Source organism: Xiphophorus hellerii, chromosome 3, assembly GCF_003331165.1.
Source record: "Xiphophorus hellerii strain 12219 chromosome 3, Xiphophorus_hellerii-4.1, whole genome shotgun sequence".
In the NCBI taxonomy this organism is placed as follows: Eukaryota; Metazoa; Chordata; class Actinopteri; order Cyprinodontiformes; family Poeciliidae; genus Xiphophorus; species Xiphophorus hellerii.
The window spans coordinates 14071329-14098519 of NC_045674.1; the positions used below are offsets into that span (position 1 = coordinate 14071329).

Genomic DNA, 27191 nt, shown 5'->3' on the forward strand with positions numbered 1-27191 from the left:
CTATGTCTGTTTGAGACAGACAATCTGTGAAAAATATTGAGCTCTTTCACCTTCTCCCAGTGCTACTACTGCCATTTGAAGGAATGCACCACTCCCAGTCACAAACAACCAATCAGAGTCAGGAGGAGGGTCTTAGCTCCTCCTGGCTCTGATTGGTTGTTTCTAAATGGACCTTACCAAGCTCCGCCCACAACCGACCCACATGACCGCAAGTCTCACAAACAAAGCCTGGCAGCGTATTGTTTCTATGTAAACATGACTCGATTAGTGCATCATTTCCACCAGATTTTCCCAATATATCAGGTACTAAATGGACAGAGGAACTAACAAGTTCATGTCATCATATGGGAGGAGGTTACTGGTTTCTCAGTCACAAGCTGGTTGCAAACCTGAGGCCAGCAGGTGTCAGTCAGTTATGGTAGATCTGAAATTTGGTTTGATGACCTCAAAATGAGAAGCTGCAGACTGACAGGAGGAATCAAAGAGCTCTGTAAAGGTAAAGGCAAATCTTCTGAAGTTGGGATATAATTAATTTAATTTCACATAATTACCACGGTAGAAGCCATTTGTTTGTTAAATTTAATGAAATGTATTTGTTCTATTTGATGTTTGTTGTGAATGACGTAAACTCACAAACGAACGAGGTAATTAGTCCAACGTTTAGAAACTACAGCTGCTGTAATGCGCCACAGCAAAGGTAAACAAAGGTAAAATAACCCGAACAGGTGATCAACTCAAAACCACTCGTACCTTTTTACTCTCTCTCTCTCTCTTTGTAGTTTAAGCACACCTGTTACCATGGCAATCACCTGCGCCCCGCAAGACGAGCAAAGATTACGTTAAAAACATAACATTCAGTCCGTTACGATATCAAGTTTCCAGGCTTGATATTTATTTCTCGATTATTAATCAGCGGTTCCCTGAACACAGCGATGGTTGATTGACTAGCTGTACTTGGTGCTAGCGTGGCTAACACGAGTAACAGTTTAGTGCAAAGCCTTTTCTGCTAAAATAAAATCTTTAGTGTATATCAGATACAGCACACATTGCATATTGATCTGTTTAGCTAATGTAAGACTTTGTAGCAGACAGGCTTCAAGGTGCAGAAGTTGTACCAGTACTGCCATTATGCTGTACTTAGCTAACGGGAAGCTAAGTGTGTTTGTGAGACGGCCACGCACGTGACCATGTAGAATGGGCATCAGCCAATGAAAAGCGGCCTCTGTGGTAAGGTCCATATTGAGCTCCTCCACCTTCTCCCAGTGCTACTACTGCCATTTGAAGGAATGCACCGCTCCCGGTCACAAACAACCAATCAGAGTCAGGAGGAGGGTCTTAGCTCCTCCTGGCTCTGATTGGTTGTTTCTAAATAGCGCTGGAACAACGCATAGGAGCTCGATTTTTTTTTTAAACAAATTATCTGTCTCCTATCATACTGTCATAACAGTGACATTTTCAACAAATATATAAAAAAATATTTATTTAAAAAGTTACAGCAGCTTTAAGGAAACTTATCTAAAATGTGTAACACATCACATCATTTAAAATAGTAGCTGTATAAAACCGTACGAATTGGAAGAAAGTTACAAAAAATAAAATAAAAATATCCTTATTAAATATTTTAGCATTTAGACAATATAAATAGCATTGTTAATTCTAAATGAGTCTGATTTGACATCTGATGGAGATAAAAATTTACATCTTTTTTTACTGTTCATATGGTATAACTTCAACTGTAAGTAGCCGACAGCTGGAGTTTGTGGTTAACTTTACTGGAAGTTCTCAATGTTTTTTTTGACTGCACTTCTCTTTTGAGAGGTTTTTGCTGAAGTAAAGATTTGTGTGCTTTTGCAACTCATTTTGGTGGGTGTTGGTGTTACAACTCCAAATAGGAGTTCATGCATTAGCATGCCCTTACAAAAAAATATCTATGCCAAAAGTGCCTCTGGACGTAGATGTCGGGGAAGTATGTGTAAAAAAATCTGCATGACGTCAAGCTCTCGGTTAGAGGAACACAATTAACATTGACAGCCATCTGAGTGACAGAAACGAAACAGATAAAGATCATGGAGGGAGGTGACACAGGTGGAAAGGAATGAAAATACAGTGGGCGGGGAGAGGATACTCTGAGACGGAGAGGGAAAAAAACAGATAAGGAAAACCGGCAAAGGAATTTGTAAGAGGAACTGAAAGCAGAGGAGGCCGGTTTAGAGAGGAGGAGCACCGCAGAGACAGGAAGGTTACACATGCAGAGGAATTAAACAAAGCTCAGACAGAGCCAGGAGGGGAAAGGTTGGTTAACTGCAGGTCTTTTTTTTTTTACCTTAGCTAATTACCACTTTGCTTTTACTGCAGCACCAGAAAAGCAGGGAGAAAACAGCAATCAGAGAGAACAGAAAACGGAGACAAGAAGCAGCCAAGGAGAGAGTACTAGCAGCAGTTAAGAAGTCGAGTCAAGATTAATTGAGGAAGAGAAAACAAAAGCAGAGACGAGCCTCAGAGAAGCGGAAAAAGTAAGAAAACAGTAGACATTCATTGACAAAGAGGTGGACTCAACTCCACGGACTCCTGACATCAGCAAAACAAAGGGGAGAAGGAGAGCGGCTGTAAAGAGGTCACTGTGGTCCATGTGCTGCGTGCCTGAGCAAGTCTACTATGCAAGCGAGACAACACAGATAAACAAACCAAAGCACAGTGTCTCTGTTCACCTCCAAAAGACAGTGTTCCCTGCAGCAGCACCATGTTGATGAAAGAGTATCGCATATGTATGCCACTGACGGTGGAGGAGGTAAGTGTTTGTCTTTCCCACGCTCATGCAACACACACACAAACGAACCACTGCCCTCCCACTACTGTAAACTAGCAAACTAAAGAGAAGGTTAATTTGCAATGTGATCATATATAATCAACTTACAATCTAGAAAAGTGTTAATGTGATGATGGGAAATGTTTTCTGAGGGTGTTTTGGCACACTGGATCTTGAAGCATCCTTGGTTGACCGAGTCAATGCACTTGGGCAGCATCCTCACAAAGTCAGGCTTCTATTGTTTTACTACTGTCCCTCCCTCTGTGTGTGTGTACACTTTACAAATGAGGGAGTTGTGTAGCATTCAGAGCAAATACAGAAACTAGTCAAACTGGTTATGGCTGACCAAGACCTGAGTTCAAACAAAGCTACTTGGCCTGCAGTTTTATTCACACAGAGATCCTTTTATAGGGAGGAGAGTGAGAGAGTTATTCCCTCAAGTGTCCTTCAAAAGAAATGTCCTCATCCTCTCCTGTACGCACCTTCACTCCCCCCCACCTACCCCTATTCCTCACCTCTATCTGTTACCACAACAATGACAGTGACAAATAACAGTCGGGAATGGGATTTACGGTATCAGTGCAGGACACACGTAAACTTGAGCTTGCAGCAAATCCTCTTTTGGCTGAATGTAATGCAAGTTTAAATGCAGCTTTGCCTGAGGATGTATCAAATAAAAAAATGCTACTTCGTTTCATGCCATTTACAACATTTACACCGACATGCTGCATTAAAAGAGGTGGATTATGCACATCTGGATGTCCGCTACCTCTTCTGTTACACAATACTTTGCTTCTGTGCCGTGGAATGCTAAGAGCTACGTTTTGCTTGTGGAAAGGCTTACAGGTAATGGTCGTTCAGTTGGTAGAGTGAGTCAGTACGGTTGACGTTTCAATCTTTGCATTCTTCTGGTTGAGGAAGACACTAATCCACTTACTGGCTGCTTTATGGGGTACACCTTGGTAGCAGAATCCACTTCTGCCTTTCAAGCAACCAGGTTTCTTCATTGGAAACATTAAATGTGAACTAAAACATGTTATTAATAGTTGATGTAGGTCTGATGGTTGAACATCCATGATGCAAATCTCTCATTCCAAAATAGCTCGACCAGATTAACATCAGATAACGGTGGAGGTCTTTTGAGTAACTCATTGTTTCTGTCTGAGATGATACTACTGTTTTGTCTCGGTGCATCTTCCTATAAAAGTAGTCATCTGAAGAAGAAGTTGTTTTCACCACATCTAGATTTTTAAAAGCACCGAGTTGAAGTCATGTGACTGACATATTTGCTATTTGCGTTAGCAAGTAATTCAACAAGCGCACCTGATAAAGCTTGTTGAGAGTGTGTATGAAGACACACTCTCAAAGATGCTTCCAGAAGGCCGTACTGGGTTTGTTAACACCAGACAATGGCTACAAATAAAATTTGGAATAATATTTTACCAGGGATTTTTTTCTTCAAATAACATTAAATCTTCTTTAATCATTCTATGTAGACATCTATTAGTATTGTAACATGGTTTAAAAGATCTCTGTACACTTCATTAAAGCAAAGCTGTCTTTATATGTCAAACACTGTATGTGAGTTAGCTAAACATTTGCATTTCAACTTGAGTATAATTGATGAAAATGTCACAAGACGACAACATTTCTGGAGGGCAGAGTTGGTGCTAGTTACAGCAAACGCTTATGTCAACAGGAGACTGTCACTGCCTCTGGGGTTTTTAGGTTTAACATCTTAGTAAGGTTAGCAGCGTGACTCACCGGAGCAACTGCAATTATTTAAGGGAGCAACCTTTTCAACAACACAAAAACTGAAACGATCTGAGCAAATTCATCACAATTATATACCTGAGTGATTGCTATATACAAGAAAAAAAAAATCAATAAATGAACTGTAAACAATCGTTCGACAGAGCTGATGGAAACTTTAAATTGTTACTTTAGCAGCACCTGGCGCTACTGTAGTGCTTACACTAGCTTGCAGCTGAAGAAGGAACATGTAGGGGTTTTTTTGCCGTTTTTTCTGCAAACACCACTGAAGTTTTTCAATGCTATTTTCTCTGCTGCCCTTTGTGTAAAGATACTGATTGAATTTTTAAGCTATACTTCCTACAAAGCAGTTTTCCATTTGGAAATAGATTTAGCTTAACTTTAATGTGTAATTGTAGCAAACAAAATAAATTTTCATTTTTAGTCAGACAGCAGCAGCTGTTTGCAACTTTCGAGTTTAAAAACAGCTAATGATCCACAGTCTTGTGGAGTTGATTGTTTTAGTTTGTATGCGTGAATATAAATGCTTTAAAACTTACAACTTTACCTATTTAAATCCATATCGAAAGGCCTCCAAAGAAATTTTCCTTTAAATCGGAATGCACCATGAGGTAGGTAGAAGTTGTCAGATGGTGATTTCTGTCTGTTATGTAAAGGGTGGATTAGATGGATGTAGATGTAACTTTTTCATCTTCCAAACTGTAATTACCTAAAGTCCATTCTGCATGACTGCTGTGAGATGTATTGCTCATGACCTAACAACAAGAATACTTCACTTTTACAGAATCGCCTGAAATAGTAGATGTTTGAGACTGAAAGTGAAACTGATAGCATGACCGACTTTCTGCTAAATCGGATAATAATCTGCCTGGCCTCTTGAGGGTTCTCAAATAATGTGAGAAAAATAATTCCCAGAAAATAATGAGATTCATAAATATGAAACCCCAAAAATATAAATAAAAGGCAGTGATGTCATGACAAATGTAATGTTCCCCATTTACGTAAAGCAGAATGCTGTCAATTCCACAACCTTGATCCTAAAATACATGCCCTATTCACAACAGGAGCGCATCAACAACATGACAAGACTTAATGCTTCACCAAATTTTGTTTATTTCCTGTGGCTTAGTTCACACAACAAGGACTTTTTGAAATGCTTCCACATAGGACAAGATGGGAAACTGGCAGCAGATTATGAACTAACCCTCAGTAAGCCAAATTATTTGTTTTTCAAAGATAAATATAACAGAAAACTACTCTGCTTTTACCTTAACTAATCATATTCATTTAATCCATTATAAATTAAATTGTACAACAAAAATAAATCTTTCCTAAATACAGTGTTTCTGTGGCAACAAAGTTATCGGTGCAAATCACTGTATAGAACCCACTTTTCAATCACAATCATAGTCATAATTACTGATTTATTCCCAAAAAAGATTTTATCAAATCTTTTTTATTTTGCAGTTTAAAAGCAGGCCATTAAAAATAATCTTGTATTTTTAGCTTAACACAGGACTAAGGGAGTGCCAATGCAAGGTGGTTTCTATTTTGTTTAGAACTGGAAATTGCAGCTTAGCACATGCGCATGAGAGATTTAATCATAAGGAAACTGAAGTATATTTTCTTCCGCTCACTTGCAGTCACACTGACACAATGAGCAGTTTCCATCCTGATGTGACAGGCTATATTTACACCTTTCCAGAATTCATGATGGTTGCATTGCTTTATGACTGGTCTTAAAAAAACAACAGTAGGAGGAAACATGCCAAAAAAACTGTCAACATGTGACACATGGCAGCAGTTCAGTCCACGATAGTGATTTAAGGACAGAAAAGTCTTTAATAAAGTGAAAAGATCTCTAGCATGTGTAGGAGGTACTCAGTGCTGTAGTGTTAAAGTACAGATTACTATGATTAATTAAGTCCAATAAACACCCAATGAGTAAATATTGAATGTTGACACTCCATTGTAATTGGAACAAGAAGGAGTGTCACAAGATGTCAGAAGTGAAGGATGGCATGTAGATGTCTACCCTCCTCATTTTTCCTTTCTTTTATCCTATCTTTTGCTGTTACTTGCTTTTAATTAAAACTCTGCTTTTGTGCCTCTCCAATATAGGGCAACAAAATGAATTGCATTACAATGGCAACAGAGGAGCAGATTACTTTTAATAAACCACTCTAGTGCCGTCATTGTAATGGCATTAAAGCTTATTAGATTTTAGGGAATAATTCAACCATGATGCGCAGTAAATTACAGAAGTAAAGCAGCAACTGGTTAACACTTGAAGTAACACAAAACTGTGTAATTTGGCCTAAAAGAAATGACAAAAAAGGGACTGTAGATTTCTGAAAATGCACAAGTGATTCTATCAGGCTGAGCACAGCGAGGATCACTTCACATGCCCAGAGGAGCAGTATAAGAAAATACTCCATTCACAGTGCCTCATCAGCAGCGGGTACAAACTGGCGCTGCAGCAGAGAACAAAGTCCCATCTTCCTCATTAGGACTGTACACATTCACCCTCCCTGGCCAAATTAAATTTAAAAAATTCTGAAATGGGCACTTCAGGGCAATATTTATACACACCAATGGGCTGTTAAGGAAAAAGAAAAAGAAAAGCAAAAGCTTGCACCCAAGAAGCCGTGATCAAGTGTCTGTCAAAACAAAACCTAAAGCTGCGGCTGTGATCACTGCCTGTTTTTTTTCATGCTACTACTTCCTCATTGCAGATGAGTTTTCTATTACGGTATTTCTTAAAACAAAGTCACCGATTTGATATAGCAGGCCTTTTATCTATGATTTTATGTAATACCTTCTTGCCTGTGTAATTTTTTTAAAAACATATTTAAGCTTTTGTTTAAATGCCAAGTCAATTTGTCCTTATCCTCCCAAAATCACAAAGATGGCTGTGTACTGCAAGGCTTGTTATTTCATGTTAAAAATCCAGAGCAGCTTTTGACTTTTAAGATTAGACAAAATAGCAAATATGAAAGCTGCACAACAGAGGTGTTATCTTAATGAGGGGATCTTCTTCTGTTGTTGCAACAGTGGGACTAAAGAACTGCTGGTTAACCTTTTTGCAACCACAGCAGGTCCAACCCATCAATCACACCAACACACATCTGAGGATGTTCACAGCTTTCTGACACTGAAAGCTGCCACAGGAGACCCTTTAGGTTTTGTGGTGCTGAGTGCAAATTGCTATGAAGGAAAATTTCTATCTTTCTCATAATCAGCTGTTACTGTGGTGTCAGAGGGTACATTGTTTGGCAGGGAAAGGCTGCTGTTCTCATGCAATGAGTGTTGTTATTACTGAAGTATAATGTGTCACTTCATCCCAAACCTTACTTAGATGGGTGGTGTCAACAGAACAGCCAGAGACGGCCAGGTTACAAGTTATGCCAGTAATGCATAACTTGCATTGTTATATTGCACCAGAACAACTTGGGCTGATCAAAGAAAATTAAACCGAAAGAAAAGTGAAAGTTGCAGAAGTGTATTAAGGTTCTGTATTGGACGCTGAACTCTGGCAACAATGCTTAATACAATTAAGACAAAAGTTGCGGTTGTAAAGTACCATCAATCTATTCATAATTCACAACCAGTGCCATGTGAATGGGCTAGTATAATGTAAAATGTACTTTTTTAAAGCTTTTTTACACGTTACAATGTTATTCCTTAATCAAGATCATGTCTAGACTGTCGCTTTAATTTGTTCATGCATATTTGAGAAATCCTTGAATCTCCTGTGGCAACCATTCACGGGTGCCTGAATGCTAAATGCTCTCACAGCAATTAGCAAACACCTGCTGGAAATGCAAGTCTGCTGAGATCACCCTACAAACTACTTCTCAGTCCAATGCTCCAAAGAATGATGGTAAACGGTCAAATGAGAAGCTTTGTTGTCATGATGTGCTTAACACCGAGTATTCACCGAGTGCTTTTTCAAGGCAGTGAAATTTATTTTGTTTGATATATACAGCAATTTTATAAGAATTGAAGGTAACACAATTACTTGGACGATACTTGATGGTAAAATGGTACTATGCGACTGCAAAATACATAATAGTGTCCCAGTAAGGAGTTTCTGAGACAAACGAGGGGTTTTCATAGAAGCAGTACTTTCTATAGGGGAAAAAAAACGCTACACATTGTTAAAGGTCAGAAAAGCTGCGTCACTGCTATATCCAGACAAAAAAAGACAATGCTAAACACAGAATTAGTGGGCAAGGATTGCAGAGAGAAAGAAAAACATGGGGTACATAGTTAATGTGGACAAAAGGTCCGTCATTAGCTTTATCAAGGTAAATAAAGACGCATAAAACCAAAACTAATCTACTGAAAAGAAAAAGAAACAGTGCACAGTTCATCATAGCAGCAGAAGTATTTTTGCTGGCTCCACCCACCAAAAAGACACAGCTAAACAAGAGTACTTTCCATGTGAAAGACCAAGGGTACTTTCCATGTGAAAGAAAAACAAAGAGAGCACACGCAAGTGAACTTAAAAGTGACGTATTATGCTTCCTTGAAAAGGCTATGACAGGTCTATGAGCTGTACAAAATGTGTTAATTACACTCTTTTGCACTAAATTTTCCAAGATAATGAAATGTTAGTCTGGTCAGTTCTGCCTATTTTGAGCTCCTTTCAGAATGAGCTCTTTTAGGGCCTCTTGTCACTCAAATCCAAATAGCTGCTGCTGTAAACTCAGTGTTTGCACTTACACAAAAAAATAGTTTCAAACAGATGAGCAATTATACAACCATCTATCTGTGAAAAGCAGAAGCAAGCCAACAAGAATGCAGCAAGAGGTTTCTGAATGGTGAGTCAACAGCAAAACACTTGTCTTTTCCAGCAGCCATTGTACAGCACATAGAGCAGTAAAACCAGATGGAGATCCACCTGGGTTGCTAGGTGACGGGTTGGACTCACCTGTGGTTGCTAGGTAACGGTGCACTGCCTGTTGATTAAACAATCATGAGTTTTTGAAATGGCTCATTTTCCAGACACCAAAAAAACATCAACTTATTGTCAAACAAAACTGGCATTGGTTTTTCATAAACAGTTGGGCTGTTTTTAGAAGAAATTGAGACCCAAACGGAAGTATAAAAACATGCAAAACGTGAATTTTGCATAGTGGGCTCCCTTAAAACTTAGCATTGGCTTTTTGGAACATGTTTTCTAAACAAATTTTTTTTTTTCTCTGTCTCACCACCATAAACATTTTCTTGGTACGTTTCCGGTCTCCAGTACAAGATTGGGCAGCTCTACATGATCAGTAAGCACAGCTGTGAGCAGAGCGGTGGGGGCGAGGGAGTGGAGGTGGTGAGGAATGAGCCGGATATTCACCCTCAGCATGGTCCTGGACAGCTGACCGAGAAGAGAATCTACCTCACCAGGTATGAGATCATCTCTTTAAAGATTGTGTTGCTGTGCCAATAATCCTCTTTGCAACCCCAGTCCCAGCCTTAAGTTGCCAGTTCTATCACTCTGATAACAGCTGCTGTGCCATCTTTAGTCTCTTGCCCTCCTGTAAAGCTTTGCATCTTTTAGATCCAATCTTCAGAAAGGCAACTGTAACCTGTCTACATCCACATTCAAGGAATCTTTTTGTCCGCAACAGGCTTAGTGTGAGTTGAAGTGGTAGCTGCTATCATTCCCTGAGCTCATCATCCAGTAAACCTTTAAGTGTTCTAATTGTGTAAGTACAGGCCTCCAGCTGGGAGGAAAACGTCCACATCATCTTGATGGCTGTAATTGCAGGATGTGAAAGAAATTTAAGCCTCTTATCATTTTCTCTCTCAGTGTTGAAAATTGAGCTGTCAAAGGCTTTAAAGCACGTGAATTAAAAGTGAAAATTATAAAAAAATAAATATTAGCACTACCAAAAGACATCAATTATATCATTCTAATTTTTAATCAGTACCATGTCTCTTAATGATGGTTTTATTGGGGAAAAAATATGTTGTTATTTTATATGTTATATTCCGTGGGGTTTCAGTCAGAGCCTTTAACAGACGTCAACTATGCCTGAACAAGACACATGTTGTGCAGGAAAATGCAAAAACTGCACCACACCAATCAACAGGCATCCCATAATATGCAAATAAATAAAAAAAAGAATACGCCAAGTAAAGCAACAATGCAGCCCAACAATGCATATCAAGCAATACATCAATGTATATTTTAACAAAATACACAGGCAACAGCGTACATAATTGAACAGCCAACAACTTAGCAAAACTTTTCTATGTATTCCAGTTAAGCTCAACGTCAGTCCAAACTGCTCAAATAGCACACGTGAACAATTAAACGAAAAAATGCTCAGTAAAGTCTGTATGAGAATGTAATGGAGAAGTAACTCACCCATAACTTCTAACTAAAATCCACAGGTTGTTGTGCTCAGTGCTAGCTGTTAGCCACTCGCAGCGCCCATAGTTACAGTCTTAAAAATGCCTTAAAAAGTTCTTACTGGTCTGTGTTGGTGAATCCAGGGTTAGTGTGGGGTTTACATTATTGATTATTTCTTTTTTTATCCGGTAAAGAGCGTCTTGAAAAAGGCTATTTTGATAAGTCAGCAACTAGGTCAACCGGAGTTGAACCGGAAGTGGCTACCATTTTGTAAATACCAAGTTCACTACAGGGGAGGCTCTTCACTTACAGCTGGGCCTGTGGGACGGGCCGTAATTGTGTGTCAATTTTAATTGGCTGATAATTCTGTCAGTCATGCCAACTATAGACTGTTGCATGGCCTTTTTGACGAAGGGGTAGCTGAATTTGTACAGCAGATCCTGAGGCGGAGCTGCTCCACAGATGCGTTTAAGGCACTTTTTAAAGTAGGAAATTTAAGTGATTTATACAATACATTGCTTGAAACTTTCATTTAATTTTAGCTCTGAATAATTCTATAATTTGTGTGCACACACAAACATATGAGCACAGCTGAATTTTGCAAATCCAGTGCAGTAAGTTTATTTATAAGCTCAATTTTCCCTGTTTCATGTATTTTACTTGAACTTAGAGTCAGGATAAAACTCCCTTTGAGACATACTCAAGGATACCACCTAAGTATAAACATATTCATTTATTATTTCATATTCTGCCTGCAGGCAGCTTGGAGAACACATTCCACAAGTGCTGAATATCACAAAGAAAGTGTTTCTGCCATCATTGTATTTTCTTCGTCTTCTGGGCAAATGGCTACTGGTTTAAAGGAGCTGAATATAAGCCGCATTAGATGGATATCAGTGTGAAAAGTGAAAGTCAATGTGGAAATCTGTAAAATTTTAATGTCCCTAATAGCCACTAAGAGCTGTTTCATTTTAATAGACTGCCATTATAAAAAATATATACTTCTTAATTGAATACTAAATAACAAAACATTTTCCCAATAAGTCTTTATTGCATAATTAAGGTAATTATTTTTTCTGATTCATGTGATGTTGGATGTAAAAAAAACACAATTAAATTAATGTTAAACCCTTTAAAGCCTTACTCTTGCAAAACTCTTAATCTCAACCTTATCAAATCAGTGGCAAGAAATGACACCAGTAGAACCAGATCTAGCGTGACTGGCCAAGGGTCAGGACTTGATGGTGCCTGAGAAGACAGAAATGAGGGACATAGAAAGGCAGAAGCACTGGACCAGGCGTACTTTATGTTCAGGAAGTTTACACAGGAACAATCTTTAAATAAATACCATTGTCTGCTGACAGATGTTGTAAGCTGGTTAACTATTTACATAGAGTTTGTTTAAATGAAAAGACTAGCTACTGATGCTGTGTAAATCTATCGAGTACGCCAGGATACAGGGTTCAGGCGACACGTTTTAACCATTATTCCTCAAGTCCTGTAGCACCTTTGACATATGTGTGTTGCTATTGGTCTGTCCCCCATTTTGTACAGTGTGCGTCTATCAGAACAGAGGGTGTTGAATTTACATTGTTGTACTGGGTTAAGGTTAGATAGTGAGGTTTAAAGTTCAATGTCTCTTCAAGTTGTCAGACTTGACTTAGCTGAATTGTTCAGAAAAATGTCAAGCTGCTGTCAGTTCAAGAGGTAAGCATGCATAAGTGAGTTAATTTTCATCGGTGTAGACAGAGCATCTGCATAGCCTTGCATGAGAATAAGTAATATTACTAAGTCATTGTTGTGACATTGATGTAGCACTTACAGTACATAACTTCATAGCAGAGGAGCAAGTGCAGTATATTTGGCATTTCATTAGTGCAACACTCAATATGTATACATGTTCAAAATTATGTGGAACCCTGGCTGAGCTGTTGCTTAAGACCCAAACATGCATGAAAATGAAGCTAAACCATGATGTACAGTAAATCAAAATAGGTATCAAATAATCTTATAGGGGGATTATGAATGGTTGAAGGGAAACTTTAAATCCAGAAGCAGGTGTAGCACCTGAAAGTAGGATACAGCTTAAATTATCTCTCACTCCAAATAGAGCAACATCTTGGTAGCCAAATACCTGAAATGAGGCTTCAAAACTGCATATGACAAATCATTGGGTGAGGTGACAGTAGGTCCCTTTATTATATAGTCTACAGTCTGGTACGCACATAAGTGATGCTAGATTAGATTAGCAGAGAAAGAGGATGAGGAAACTGTGCTGCTGCAATTTGTTGTTTCAATTCATGACTGTGATTGGTTGTTTTAGTGTTAGGTGACTGATAACACTCAAATAAACTCTTCAGGAATAGCAATAACTTTGCACCCTTAATCACATAAGTACCTGAGCAAAGTCTGCTCAAGTGACATTTTGAATTAATAAGATTTTGCTACCATTTTGGCAACCGGTCCACCAGAGATAATGTTTATGATTTATATCAGAGATTACTGTTATGGCTGTTCCTAATATTGAGCTGGGAGTGCTAAGGCTATGAAATTATCTGATAACTACTTCCTTTTTAGTGACAACCTAATACTTATATAATAGCAAGTGAAAGGTATTGATTAGCCCTTGTCAATCAGGATTTTATACACTGCGTTCATTAGTAAAGGTTGACATAAGCCTCTTTCATAACATAACAGGCAGTCAGAGTAAAACGTCCTTTTAATTGAGCAAATGAAGCACAAACCTCAACACAAGCCTTCCTTCAATTTTGTGCCCATTTCAGTCATAATGTGCACACAGTTGATTAGCTGGGTGACAAACTCTGATGATGACATGGTTGCAACTTACTGATAACCAAATCCTTTTCTTGTTGTTCCTTTTGGGATTTTATGTGAGTCTGCAGTGCAGCATAGTCTCGCTTGTTTATCTCTATTCTGAATGATTTCTTGAGTTAAGCGGGTGAAAACATCCAGTCAATTTCTTACAACCTTGTTGTAAATGGAGTGACGTTTTTGCAACAGACTCCATGATGTTACAAATTATAGTCAGACTGTCATAAGCAAAGCTTGCTTTATTTATATTTTCCATGATGGACCTCATGCTTCATCTTAGTCAGTGGAGCGTCAGTGGAAAATCCATAGCTCAAAGCAGCTCATCATAAAAAAAGATATAACAGCCACACTTACAGTTAACCCTATTAATTAACCCTAAGCACAATACTATATAGCATAGGAAACACACAGAAGATTATTCAAAAGTTTAAAAATGTAAAAATCAAAATAAAATAAAGCATAAAACCCCATCTATTCAAATTGAGTGCTTATGGGTTTCTTTGTTGTTGGAACATATTTAACTGCATTCTCTTCTGAATCTTTGCCTGAAGGTGTTCATTCACCCTCCTTACACAAATCACTCCAATAACTTCCTTTTTTTTTGACCCGTGCCTTGGAACACAAATTCTGAAAGTTGTTTTTTATCACCCGGGCCACACTAAAAATATGCTCCTTTTTTGTTTTTTTCAATGCTGATTTGAAGTCCATTTTCTTTCACTTGTTAAATCAAACACTAGTTTGGTCAAAACACAATTGTCCAGTGAAAGGAGCATTCAGGGACATAATTTTTGCAAGTCAGTCCTTCGTACAAAGGACAAATGGACCCTGGCTTTGTCCAGCTCAGCAGTTCCAGTGCCACTGATGGTGTAACTTTGATCACACAAACATTACTCGTTTGTGTTTTATTTTTTGTTAATAATTATCTACTTGAGCACTGAAAATAATGTTTAAATGCTTGTGAAAAATTAACCCTAAGCACAAACGGTATGGTTTGATTCAACAAATCGGTGTTACTGGAAAAATATGGCAAGGGTTTTAATTTTTATAGCCTTTAAATTTGACTTGAGCTATGGAAAAAATACTTGAGATCTAACTTGTAGTCATCCCTTAAACTTTTCTGACTTGATTTGGAATTAGAAAATAATATTTTTGACTCTCTGTGTCTGTTAAACTAGTGCAAGAAACAGTTCTTCACTGACTCTGTAAAAAACGAGGGAGGTGTATTTATTTTCTATAGCCAGAGAATCAATATTATGTCAACTGAAACACCAGCACTAAGCATTTCATCCCTCTGTTATAGTCAGGGAGTTATAGTACTGTGCTGCTGAGCACATTTATCAAATTATCTCACTATCCATGCAAACAGCTGCCCTAATTCCAACAGCCTAATTCATAAATACTGTTTAAAGCAACAGCCTGTGTTTGAATGTTCCTGCAGTCCTGACCAGCTGCTCTTTGATCAGCCTACACATCTAAAAAAACATTTTTATGAACAGATTTTTGAAATATTTTAGCTGCAGTCAGCAGTTTTCAGCAGAGATTTATGTGGCACATTGACCCACATAAAACTCCCTGATGGGACAATCTTCAAGTAAACAGCAGAAAAATTAAAGACAGTGATCTCATTCCAGTGCTAATCCTAGATTGTATTAGTGTTTTCTGGTTTTGGCTTAAATTGGACAGAATAAAAGTAAAAATAACTTAAAAGTTTTCAATATTGCACCTTGTTGTTTGTCTCCAACTGTTTGATAGCAACAGTTTAACAGAGACCAAGCTGCTTTGTTGCTGGTGCAAACAGTCATAAAAAAATCTAGCATAATTTTATGAATTTACAACTCAGAATGTATAACTGTGTACAAATAAAGGTGTTGGAAAATTCCAATTATAATCTAGATTTCTTTATTTTTTTAAAAGTCTGAATTTAATGAGAAGTGGCTCTTTCAATCTCAAGCAATAGGTTTTGACTCAACTCATTAGTTGTGGCTTTAGTGTGAATTATCAACTAAAACCACAGATACATTCACAGTTTTTCAAAACTAAAAAAAAAAAGTGATTTCACTTCTTTTTGCCAAATTACCCCATTTAAAGAATCTGTCTAATTACAAAAAAACGAATGTTAGTGCAAACTGTGTTTCTACTCCTAGGCCATAAATGACAGAAAAACTAGTAGAAAAACTATGGAATTTCACCTGCAAAATTTCTACAAACAATGACTTTTAACACTGGAAATAATTTGATGGAAAACCCCCAGAGCTGCAAAAAATAAAACCCTGATGTGAAGTAATTAGGGTGTTAAACTGTCACCTTGAATTGAGGTAGAAGTAGTTTTAATGTGCTGCATGGTAGCTTAATCAATAAGCATACTTTCTAAAACGTGAAGCTGCTTTTTTAATGCATTTACCTTACAAATCCCTTCATGGTTTATCAACCATGTGCGCTGTGTCCTTGTTATTTCTTCCAACCGTACTCAAGCATAAATCAGTCAAGGTTTGAAAACCACACACGGTAATTCCCAACAATGTGCAGATTAAACCAAACCAAAGAACAATTTAATTTGCTTTAAGGTTGAATTTTAAACTATTAAATGGGTTCAGGGTTCATTACTCTGTGTTGTTTTATTTATTGCGTGCACATAATGTAATCTGCTCCAAAAAGAAAAATGGCAAGAATTCTCCAAAGTCATTTTCTAACCCAACTCATTACCCTAATGCAACCTCATGCCTTGTTCCAATCACCACTACAAACCCAAGTTTTAATCCTTAAATAAACTCTTAAGGAAGCAAAGAAACACTCTCGCTCTGGAGGATTTTTCTAATCTATGTTTAAGTGTTGGCCGTTGAGTGCTCCTTACTGAATACACACAGAAGTACACGCATGCACGTAGGTACAGTCACTGCACAACGGACGTCTGCTCAATTCAGACATGTGACTTCGAAGCAATTCATCACAGCAGGTGTAATTGAGAACGAGTCATACTGTAGAGGAAATAGCCTACAGGTAATGTAGCTCTAAATGGCCCAATAAAACACTTAAGATTTCTTTGTCTCCATCTTTAATCTGCCTATTGCTCCTCCCAGTTTTAAATCACTTTGTGATTTTTTTCCCTTTGGCTCCAATTTCAGTAAACTGCCATCCTGGATTAAAGCTTTTGTGCCTCGAGTTTTCTATGTGACAGAAAAGGCGTGGAACTTCTACCCCTACACCATCACGGGTGAGTATTTCTGACTGTAAGAGATAAAGACACACAAGGTGTGATAAAACTGTCTGTTCACAGACTGCTACATTATATCATATTAATGGAAAGTTGAGTGGAAGGAGGACAGGTGGAATTTTCCACAGTGTGATCATTTGGAGTGCCATGTCATCTGGTGGTGATGGTCCACTGTGTTTTATCAAGATAGAATGCCTGTCACAATAATCAATAAATCAATTAATCGCAAGATAAATTAAAACAAACCCAATCATTTCCATTGGTATGAATTATCGTGTATATCTTTTTTCCTCTCTTTCCACCAAAAACTGGATAATAAAAGTCTTCAGTTTTGTGCTTTGATCTCACCTAACTGTTATTTTGAAGGACAATTTTGTCTATAAAGGCTTCAAAATTCATTTTATTTGTTGTTTTGTTTATTTATTTTGTGTATTTAAAATGTCTTCCAGTTCCAGTGTTAAATGTTCATTAGAATGTTCTTGCATTATTATTTTGCCATTTCTATTATATAGCTTAAAAATTGTCTCAAAACAACAGCATTATCGTTTATCACAATAACTTCTGGAACAATTTATCGTCCAGCAAAATTTGTTTTATTGTGACAAGCTTATGTCTAGCATTGTTTTTTAGAGTTCTTAATGTTTCCCATTCCTGACAAGATTTATGGAAGTGGTGATTTCATGGCAAACTGTTATCCAATGACTATGGTGCTAATTTTCTTTATTGTCCTGCAAACTGGCCTGACATAAACCCCATAAAGTGGAGTCTTGTCATAAGAAAGATTAGATCCAACATTCCAAAGAAGTTAAAGGTCTTTCTTAATACCTCAGCAGAGGTAAAAACTGATGTCTTCCATAACATTCTGCATGGATGCAGTTATTCATACAAAATTAGCTGCAACCAATTATTGAATACCTACATTTGACAATACAGACATACTTTTTAGTATGCTCACATATCTGAATTAAAAATCCTGTTTTTTTATTGGTCTTATGTAATATTACAAATTTCTGAGAAGCTGGATTTGTGATTTTCATTGGATGTAAATGAAATCAATGTATGTGCATTCCTTACACTTACGTGTTACTTAATTTGTATGCTCATGCATTTGACTAATTAATGTTATTTCTCTCTATCTATATTTAATGTTGCTGATGTTGCAGAGTACTCAGTAAGTACTCTCACATATTATCTACCTATGAACACAATCGAGCTGATCTCTTTTTAGAGGTCACTGGATTTTCTTGATCACCTTCCTTCGCTCACTTTATGTTCTCCCATGTTTACCTCATGTAGGTATCATTCGTCCCCAGGTTCAGCATCCGCATTGAGACAAGGTTCGAAAACAACAACGGCAGTAACAACAATGTGAGTACAGGCCTAACGGGGAGAAAGCCAGAAGATGGAGTGATCATAGAAGAGGGGGAAGAGAGGGAGACAAAAGGGGAATGAGAGGAATTGCAATTTTCTCTGCAGTGCCATGAAAACGTTCATCAAGTTGATGTGGCCATTACAAGGAAAACAAGCAAAGCACAAAATGCACTATTGGCAGATCTATTAACCAGACGTGCTGTGTGCTGATCATGGCTGCCATGCTGCATTTCGTCCATGGCCAATGCGTATCAACACACTTGGATAGAAATTTACAAGCAATTGCAGCTCTGCCTGGCCCCTTGTTCCTGCTCTGAGTAATTGATCAAAGTAAAAAAAAAAAAAAAAGGAGAAAAATCCAACCTGCTTCAATTTACTTTGACTTATTGAGAGGAATTTTGTGATTCTTATTTTAAAGCTCTGAAAAAGCTTGAAAATAGACTCCACTTTGATTGCAGCAGCATTATCTAACAATGATAAATGTAGTAAAATCCAACCTTTACTTATTTTTGAGTACATTTATTTAGTGGAGTGGAAAAAAGCCTGGGTTACAAAATTATATATTTTTTTTAAGTCCTTAGTGCCACAATTATTAGCACTGCATAAAAATATCTACTTAAAAATCTAAGATTACCTGGAGATTTATTTTATTATCTATATTTTACATCTATAAGTTACATTGTCAATTCTTTCTTTTTGCCATGGAAGTACAAATATGCAGAAATCTGCCAAATAGACACTCTTCAAAATTGTTAAGACAAGAGAACATGTATTGAAGTGTGGAAATCTTACAGAAAATAATTTTTTTAAACTGATGCTAATCAAAACATGGCCACATCTACAGCCAAAAATAAAAAAATATAAAATTTTGTGTATGAGCTATACTAAAAGTGCATGTAACCCTGTTACATATAAGCAATTGATCTTTGCAGCTCCTCTGATACACTGACTTCTTAGGTGTACCTTTAATTAACTTTCTCTTTGCCCAGCCTGTGAGTTTAGATGTCTTGGTAGATTTGCAGTTGTGCCGTTGTCTTTTCATGGTAACATCTACAGTCTCTCTCATCTCAGCCATTCAGAACCATGAAAATTAATTGGCGCACCTGGATTGGATGCTTTGCAAACTCCAGTCAATAACATGTCAAGTACCAATGCACCCAGCTTTTTCTGCTTTCCAGGTTGCACTTTCTTTCAAATATTTTAGATATGTTGAACGAAAAAATTCGCGAATAGGCAGATTTTCTATGATTAATTTTAAGTTCCGCTCCACGAAATTTGAGCCACAAATAGGCAAAGGTCTGTTACAGTGGCTCATTTATCGATATAAATGAATATTCACAAAAGGAATTAATGAAGAAGCCTCAACAAAATTCCACTTCTCTGTTTGCTTGTATGGTATATTCTGACAAACTGCAATCTTCCCCTGGAGATCTTTTTCATATTATCATGCAAAAAAAATACTTAGATTTAAAAATAATTTATTCAGGTCAAAGTTGTCTATGTGTGTGCATGTGTGGGTTATTTCTTTTTTACTTCATTGTTAAGTGCTTGTGTCAAGTCAGCTGAGAAATGTCAGTGAGGAATGAGGAATCTATGCAATTAAAAACATATTGTGATGACATGGAGCAGACTGACAGTTTTCTTACAAGAACAGACTGAACGAGGAGCAACAGCAGCATTCCATGGGAATGAGCAAGACCTTCAACACACAAGTGTTGAACCAACATAGTAACAGAAGCGTAGCGGATTGTTATTTCATGTTTTACTACTTGTTAGAGTTATTAAATAAACAATCTCAGCACTGCATTTTAAGAGATGTTACACAAGGTCAGGAAACAGATCAATTTTGTTTTTTGCTGCTCATCCATGTTTGCACCACACTTTCTCAAGACAAACTGCATTCTGCGTTCATAGCACCTCTGTTTCCCTCGCTTTAATATCCAACATACAGGCTTGTGTTTTCCCTTATCCCCTTCTGTGCTTTTTCTCTCTATCTTTTCTCTCATCTGTTTGCTCCAGTGTGATTTCCTCCAAGGGCCTCGGGGTGGGATATACAGTAGTGAGGGGTGTTATGGTGTGTGACCTCCGTTTTCTACACAGTTACTTATCTACTCTTATCCCCGCTCGGTGCTGAGTGAGTAATGCATGTGTGTGTGTGTGTGTAAGTGTGTGGTGGTGTTCGTGCATCTGCAGTCATTACACTGTGTGACCTCCTCCCATCTGTCTGGACGTAGGTGTTTGGGGACAAGCCAACCCCGCAGGGGGACGTTTGCTTCCTGGACATCCTAACTGACCCCATCCCGGAAAAGCACTACAAAGAATCAGAGGTACGTGGGGTAAAATTTATAAAACAAACAAAAAAATTATGAAGAAAATGAAATAATAGCAAGAAAACTTAGACTTAGACTTAGACTTGTACTTTATTGATCCTTTGGGAAGACTCCCTCAGGAAATTGAAGTTACCAGCAGCTCCCAGGCAAAAAACAAAGTTAACACACAGTAAGCAAAAGTGCAAAAGAATACAAAATACAAATTAAATACTAAGGTACACACCAAATGTGAGTAACCAAAACCTTAAATTATGCAAGAAAAACCTTAAATTATGCAAGAAACAAGGAATAAGAATATAGAATATAAGAATATAAGTAAATATAAATACAACACAAAAAAAATATAAGAATTTGACGGATAGATTGACCAGTGATATCGTATTGCACTATGTGGTTTGACCTGATAAGTATGGAGAAAAATACAAGGGGTCACTACTCCTTCCACCCTCTGTCCTGTGTCACCTCCCCCCCCAATGAGGAATTGTACAGTCTGAAGGCATGGGGGACAAAAGAGTTCTTAAATCTATTGGTCCGGCACTTGGGAAGCAGCAGTCGGTCACTGAACCGGCTGAATGGTTATTATTAACCATAGTAATAATAAAAAAACCTAACATTGTTGAAGTTACTTGCACTTACATCTTCAATGCTTATCCAAAGTTACTTTCATTTTCTTTGCCTTTTTTGTCACGTTACAACAAATTACAATGTATTTGTTGGAATTTTTATGTGTATTTACTAAAATAATAGAAAACATAAACAGTTTTTACATTTTTGTAGAAGTAAAACTCTAATCCAAGCGTGGTTTGCATTTGTAGTCAGTCTGCTTTATTCTGACAACCCTAATCCAGTGCAACCAACTGAATTTTTCTATAAACTTCAATGTAACATGAAGAGATGTCCTGTGAAGGCCTCTGTTGTTTTTTAGAGAATGATAGTTAAATTGCATCATGAAAACCAAAGAATAAAGTTGTAAAGCAGAATTAGACATGTCTGTGGTCTTAGTTTTACAAAACGCAGGAATGTAAATGGATTACTAATACTTTTGCAAGATCTGCAATAAAAGGATAATTAGCTACTGCTAGCTCTAAAATAGCTAAGCTGGATTGTTCTTTTACCTCGAGCTATATGATTGGCTACTCACTCTGCACACATATGTAAAACCTTTATGCTCTACTTTGTGGACACAAATGTTATAATCCATTAAACACAAATAAAAATTGTGTCTAGTTTTAGGTTTTTCTCCTGAAAAATAAAACAATAATACCCTCACATAACTCGGCCTCTCTGCCTTCCTTCTTTCCTTCTCATCTGAGATTTCACACCTCTTTAGTGCCTGCGAGCCCTTAGCAACAAAGGTGAATTCACAGGTTTGTGTGCAAACAACCATGTAGAAAGAGCTTCCAGCACAAATGCATCCAAACACATGCAACCAAAAAAAAACAAAAAAAAACATGTCTACAATACACCAGCGGATTATATTAAACAAGATTGTGAGAACATAAAATCCCAACCATCGTCGGGTCGCAGGTGCATAATATGTGGTATCAGTTTTTCCTCCTCAGGGCTGTGTTGAGCAACACCCAGCTTACACCTCCACACAGATATCAGTCATCCTCACACGTGCAGCAGCTTATAAGAACGTCCACAGGCATCTATAGTTCCCTCTGAGAACACCGCACAGTTGCAAGGTTTCTGCAGATTCAGCGTATAACTCCAATATCTTTTACCCTGTGCAGGATCTGAGTCTCTGGCGGTCAAATAAAACCAACCGAGGGCCTCTGGAGAAAGGCTGGAGGAAAAACCACAGCCCCATTATGTGCTCCTATAAGAGAGTGCAGTGCAGTTTCGAGGTCTACGGCTTCCAGACCAGGACGGAGGATTTCTTACATAGAGTGAGTCAGAGTTTTATTTCAGCCCACCGCTAATGCAAAGACGCCAAGTTTGAGGACAAAATGACAATCTTCATTGGTGCTGATTGTGTTTTATTATCAGAGTTTGCCTTTTGTGGCATGCTGACACAAATAAATCTTCGCCACATTAATTTCCAGACATTAGCTTAATTACAGGCACCACGAGGACGGGCAGTCTCAAATGACCTCTGCACTGCTTCTCATGTAATTCAGTAGAGCTAACTCTGCTGTTTCAGTTCTCCTCCACAATGAGGGAAAGCAATGAAGCATAAAGTGAAGCTCAAAGTGTTTGTTTATTCATGTTCATAATCATTTCAGGTTATATTGTTGATGTAGGCTCCAAAACAGCCCATTTCCTCCAATTAATTAAACAAAAAGATGCTCTGACTGTGACAATAATGTGCTGCATAACAATCTGAATACTAGCATTTCACATGTGACAAATAGGATAGTAGCAGAATTCCCATTAATTCACATAAGAATTTTTTGCTCAGATGTTTCTGCTTGTTGTGATTTAGTTTTTTTTTGTAATTTCAGATTGTTAAAGACATTCTTCTGGTCGGCCACAGGGAGGCAGTTGCCTGGGTTGACGAGTGGCACGGTTGGTCAAAAACACACTAATGTATTTAGAGTAAACATTTCCATAGCCTCCACACATTGAAATTTTACACATTTTGTCATGTTGCCACCACAGATTTCAAAGTATGAAAAAGTATAGAAAGTATGGCATGTATTCAAAATAATCCCTCCAACTCAAGACCTTATTTGTCCTCTATTTGATATGGGTTTGTAATTTGCCTGGGCCATTCTTACAACTGAGTATGTCTTGATGTAAATTATTACATTGTAACTCTACCTGTATGTTTAGTCTCAAGCCATTTTCAGTCTCAATCAGGTTTTCTTTTAATGTCACCTTTTATTTAGTTCAGTCCACCCTACAATCAACTTTGACCAGCTTCCAATTACATATCGAAGAAAAACTGGGGATTAGGTGTTCAGGATGATGTACACCAATAGCTTTACTTTATGTTAATTAATAAAGTTCAGTTGCGGTTTTTGTGAGCGGAGCCCCTTCTACCACCTGTTTGCTGCTTAGCCACTTTGTTTTCTGGCAAACTGCAAACAGGATTTCTTATGGGTGTATTTTAACTATATTTGTTCTCCAAAAAAGCCAGATTTGTGGCATGCATGATCAGTAGCAGTACTCTCAATGTTCTTTAATTTTCAATCTATCAGTCACAGGGGTAACACGTCCAAGAACAAAACAAGTTCTTGGACCACACTTTAGATATTTAGTAATGTTGTAAACCAATGTATTCACTTCCTTCTCCATCAGTCAGGCACCGCCTTGTGCCAAATGAAATCCTAATAAATGTATTGCAGTTTATGGTTGTACAAAATGTGTATTTTCTATGACCCTCTGTACATGTCGTTTCCCTGCAGGGCTCAGCTTGGAGGAGGTGAGGGAGTACGAGAAAACAATGCAAGAGAAGACCAACAGCAAAGTCAAATCTAACCAGAACAACTCAGGTGAGGTTGCTTCACCCGTTCTGCACTCCACTGAAATTCCCCCGAGGATTGAAGGTGAGATTGTCCAGCTGCATGTGAGAGCAGTGCAGGCAAAGGCAAAGACAACGGGAGGTGATTGTAAGTGTAGGAGCAAATAAAAACAACAGTAGCTGTGAAACATACATTTGAGATCTGTGGAAATTATTGCTGCATTCAGCAGGAGAGGAAGGAAGAAATATAAGACAGACTGATTTTCCTTTAGTTCACTAAAGGACTGATTTTCCTTTAGTTCACCATTTTTAGTGGCCCGTTTACCAATACAAACTCCAAAATATCATGAATTATTAGCTGTGTATCACTGACATGCCTGACGAGAGCAGGTTAGTGCCTTTGCAGTGCCCTACAAGTGTCCAGATGGTAGGAGTACATCTGTGGGAGAAAGGCGGAAAGGGAAGAGCAGTTGGGAGGCATTTCACAAAACACGGAGCAGCAAGAAGGGAGTGTGTGAAGAAGAGGACAACAGAAAGACAGATGTAGTGTGTGTGTGTGCATGCATGCTTGTGAGTTAGGTTTAAGATAGTTCATGAAGTGATAATGCCGCTGTGTCGCTCTGATAAACAGTGTAATGCAGCCACCTGCTGCACTCCCCTCATCATGAGCCCTCTCAACATAAATAACCAGCCGTTGCAGCACTTAGCTGTAAATGTCAGACCTGGAGGGGGCATGTATACGGGCACACAGGAGAAATCAGTGTGTGTATGTGCATGTGCTTTTGTGTTTGTGGTCACCCTGCCCCCTGCTGGTTCCTCTGGTGAACCTCAGGAGCTTGTGGGGGAAATCAAAGGTAGAATTGCCAATATGGACTGAACCATCTTGAGCCTGCTCTCTTTCTCTCTCCCCCCTCTGCGTGTGATGATGAGAGACATCAAGTTGCAACCAAACTGCAGTCATTGCTCAACCTGAAGCAGCTCGCCGCACTGCCATGAGCCCCTACAGGCCATAAGCAGCTAAAGCATTCAGTCAGTGTGCACTAAAAAATACTGTAGGTTTCATTTCATTCATCTGCTGTAATAAAAGTAAATGGATGTCATTTACTAGAGAGAATCTAATAAGAAGTTGAGTGCATGAGCTGAATACCAATAGGGGATTAAACTAATGGGAGCCGGAGTGTATGCCACAGATCTTCAGAATACTTTATTCATTAGAAACTCAAATAAGTGAACATAATATTTCCTTTTTCTTTTACCCAGTTTCAGTTTGCATAGTGAGTATGACATGATGTACACTTTTTTGTCAAAACATCTGTCTGTCTTTCTCAGGCCCACAGGATTCCTGCGATCGTCCTGCGATCTCCCGCTCCATCTCCGTGACAGACGAGCATTCCCTGAAGAAGATGGGAGTGCAGACGGTGGACGTGTCTGGCAAGTCAGCCTCCTCTGGGCTGCACTGTCCCATTCGCCTAAACTCCACCCCAGAGTGATACCTCTTTGCCCGATGGCAACACAGAAAACAAAGTCTAACTTTGTGTCAGTGCCAGCAACAAGGGTTATGTGATGTTATTTGTCAAAATGCAACAAAAGCCACAGAATTTCTGCAAGATTGTTAAAAAAAATATTTGGGGTGCAGTTGCATAGGTATGGAAAGCTAAAAGTGCTAAAGTCCAATAAATAAATCATTTTGAAAATATGTTTATGTTATGTTCACATTGTTAATAAATTATTTGTATTCACATAAATGTTTTCAATCGCAGCTTAAAAAGGATATTATCCAGTGATTTACTTGGGATTCATTCAACGTATCTCTTCAGTGGTTTTAATTCATTTTAAATTTATTCTATGCCATTTCGCATAGTTTGCATGCTCTCCCAATGTGTCCAACCATAAAACATTTATGTGTGGCTCATTGGTCGCTCTTTGAAGTGGGTGCATGGTTGGTTGAGGACTGGTGACCCACTGACCCCTGGTAAAGGCACCAGACCCTCTGTTACTAAGCAAAATGGATGGGCGTATTGGACTCTGGCACTTTTGAATCTCCATATATGATATATCAGCACAGCTTTTACTGTCTTCAAAATTCAATTGAAAAATGGCTTGAAAGTAAACTTGATGGCAGTAAAGTTCTCTTTATCCACACACAAAAAAAATGTAATTAATGCATCTTATCAGGTTGGCTTCTTGGTGCCTGTTGTGATAAAGACTAGCTACTTCCTCAGGTCAAATAGTTTTTCAAGAATCAAACTCAGTGTTGGTACAACTGTTACATTAGGACAAATCTAATTCTTTTTTTGAACCAAAACTAAGCTGCTGCAGGCTGCAGTCCCTGTTCGCTATACAGATAAAAATAGTATTGATCCTCTCATGTAATTGCTTTCCAGGGAGCCCAAATAGTTGTATCACTTCTTTAATGCTATCACATTATTGTATAGCAACATTTCTTACTTTCAACTTGAGAGCACGTCTTGTGCATGGTAAAATATATTTTGCACAAATGCTTTAAAAACAAAAATTGTCTTTTTTCTACACCAAAAAAAAAATCTCCAAGTGTCTTTATCAGTCTCCAAACATGCATGTCCGCACTTTCCATCAGTTCCTTAGCCTTAGAGGAGCACGCACACCACCTGAAGGGATCTACAATTGTTTCCAGAAAGCAATCTACAGACAAATGCATAAAGAGTTTAATAGTGTAGATCTAATGAAAGCACAGTGGAGAAGGGAGGAGACGCTCAATGCAATGGATCAGCTTCTCTTTTCCCCCTCAGCCAATAAGGTCACACCAGGTATATTGACAGAGGGCAGTGAGATGTGGTGTTGCTCCCCCCTTATAGCTTTGATGGGTGCTGCAAATGGGTCAAGCCACGGCTAAGCTACAATTATGGGTCAACGATGTAAACATTTGTGATACAATAAACTAGATTTTTTTTTTAGATGGGTTACTAGGTTAGTAGAATAAGCAACAGTACGATACAAAATGCATGCCTGTATAGAATAAATGTCTAGTATGTTTTGAGTTTGATGTACTTTGCTAATAAATAGCAGCATACTGTATAATCAGTTATGTGGTATTTGGATCAATAAATATTTTTATTTCTCATAAA

At 38.1% G+C, this 27191-nt stretch overlaps 1 protein-coding gene across 2 annotated transcripts; it reads left to right on the forward strand.

The window, feature by feature from the left end:
* The first annotated feature begins 2159 nt into the window (after positions 1-2159).
* On the forward strand, positions 2160-27191 carry pitpnc1b (phosphatidylinositol transfer protein cytoplasmic 1b). Of its 2 annotated transcripts, none has more exons than XM_032559086.1 (11): positions 2160-2292; positions 2356-2788; positions 9834-9982; positions 16889-16977; positions 18141-18148; positions 18274-18345; positions 20583-20675; positions 22415-22570; positions 23126-23189; positions 24032-24118; positions 25417-27191. In XM_032559086.1, the coding sequence occupies exons 2-11, from the start codon at positions 2741-2743 to the stop codon at positions 25575-25577; spliced, it is 927 nt and encodes a 308-aa protein (XP_032414977.1). In that variant the 5' UTR covers positions 2160-2292; positions 2356-2740; the 3' UTR covers positions 25578-27191. The 2 variants fall into 2 exon arrangements, with proteins under 2 accessions (XP_032414977.1, XP_032414978.1); XM_032559087.1 differs by adding an exon at positions 8351-8462 and having other exon boundaries at positions 2163-2788.

Bases quoted from the DNA above. Each gene is read 5' to 3' on its own strand.
- pitpnc1b (XM_032559086.1), top strand. From the start codon at position 2,741: ATGTTGATGAAAGAGTATCGCATATGTATGCCACTGACGGTGGAGGAG. The intron at 9,983-16,888 runs GTATGAGATCAT...CTCCAATTTCAG, and splicing joins AAGAGAATCTACCTCACCAG to TAAACTGCCATCCTGGATTA. The intron at 20,676-22,414 runs GTACGTGGGGTA...TACCCTGTGCAG, and splicing joins AGCACTACAAAGAATCAGAG to GATCTGAGTCTCTGGCGGTC.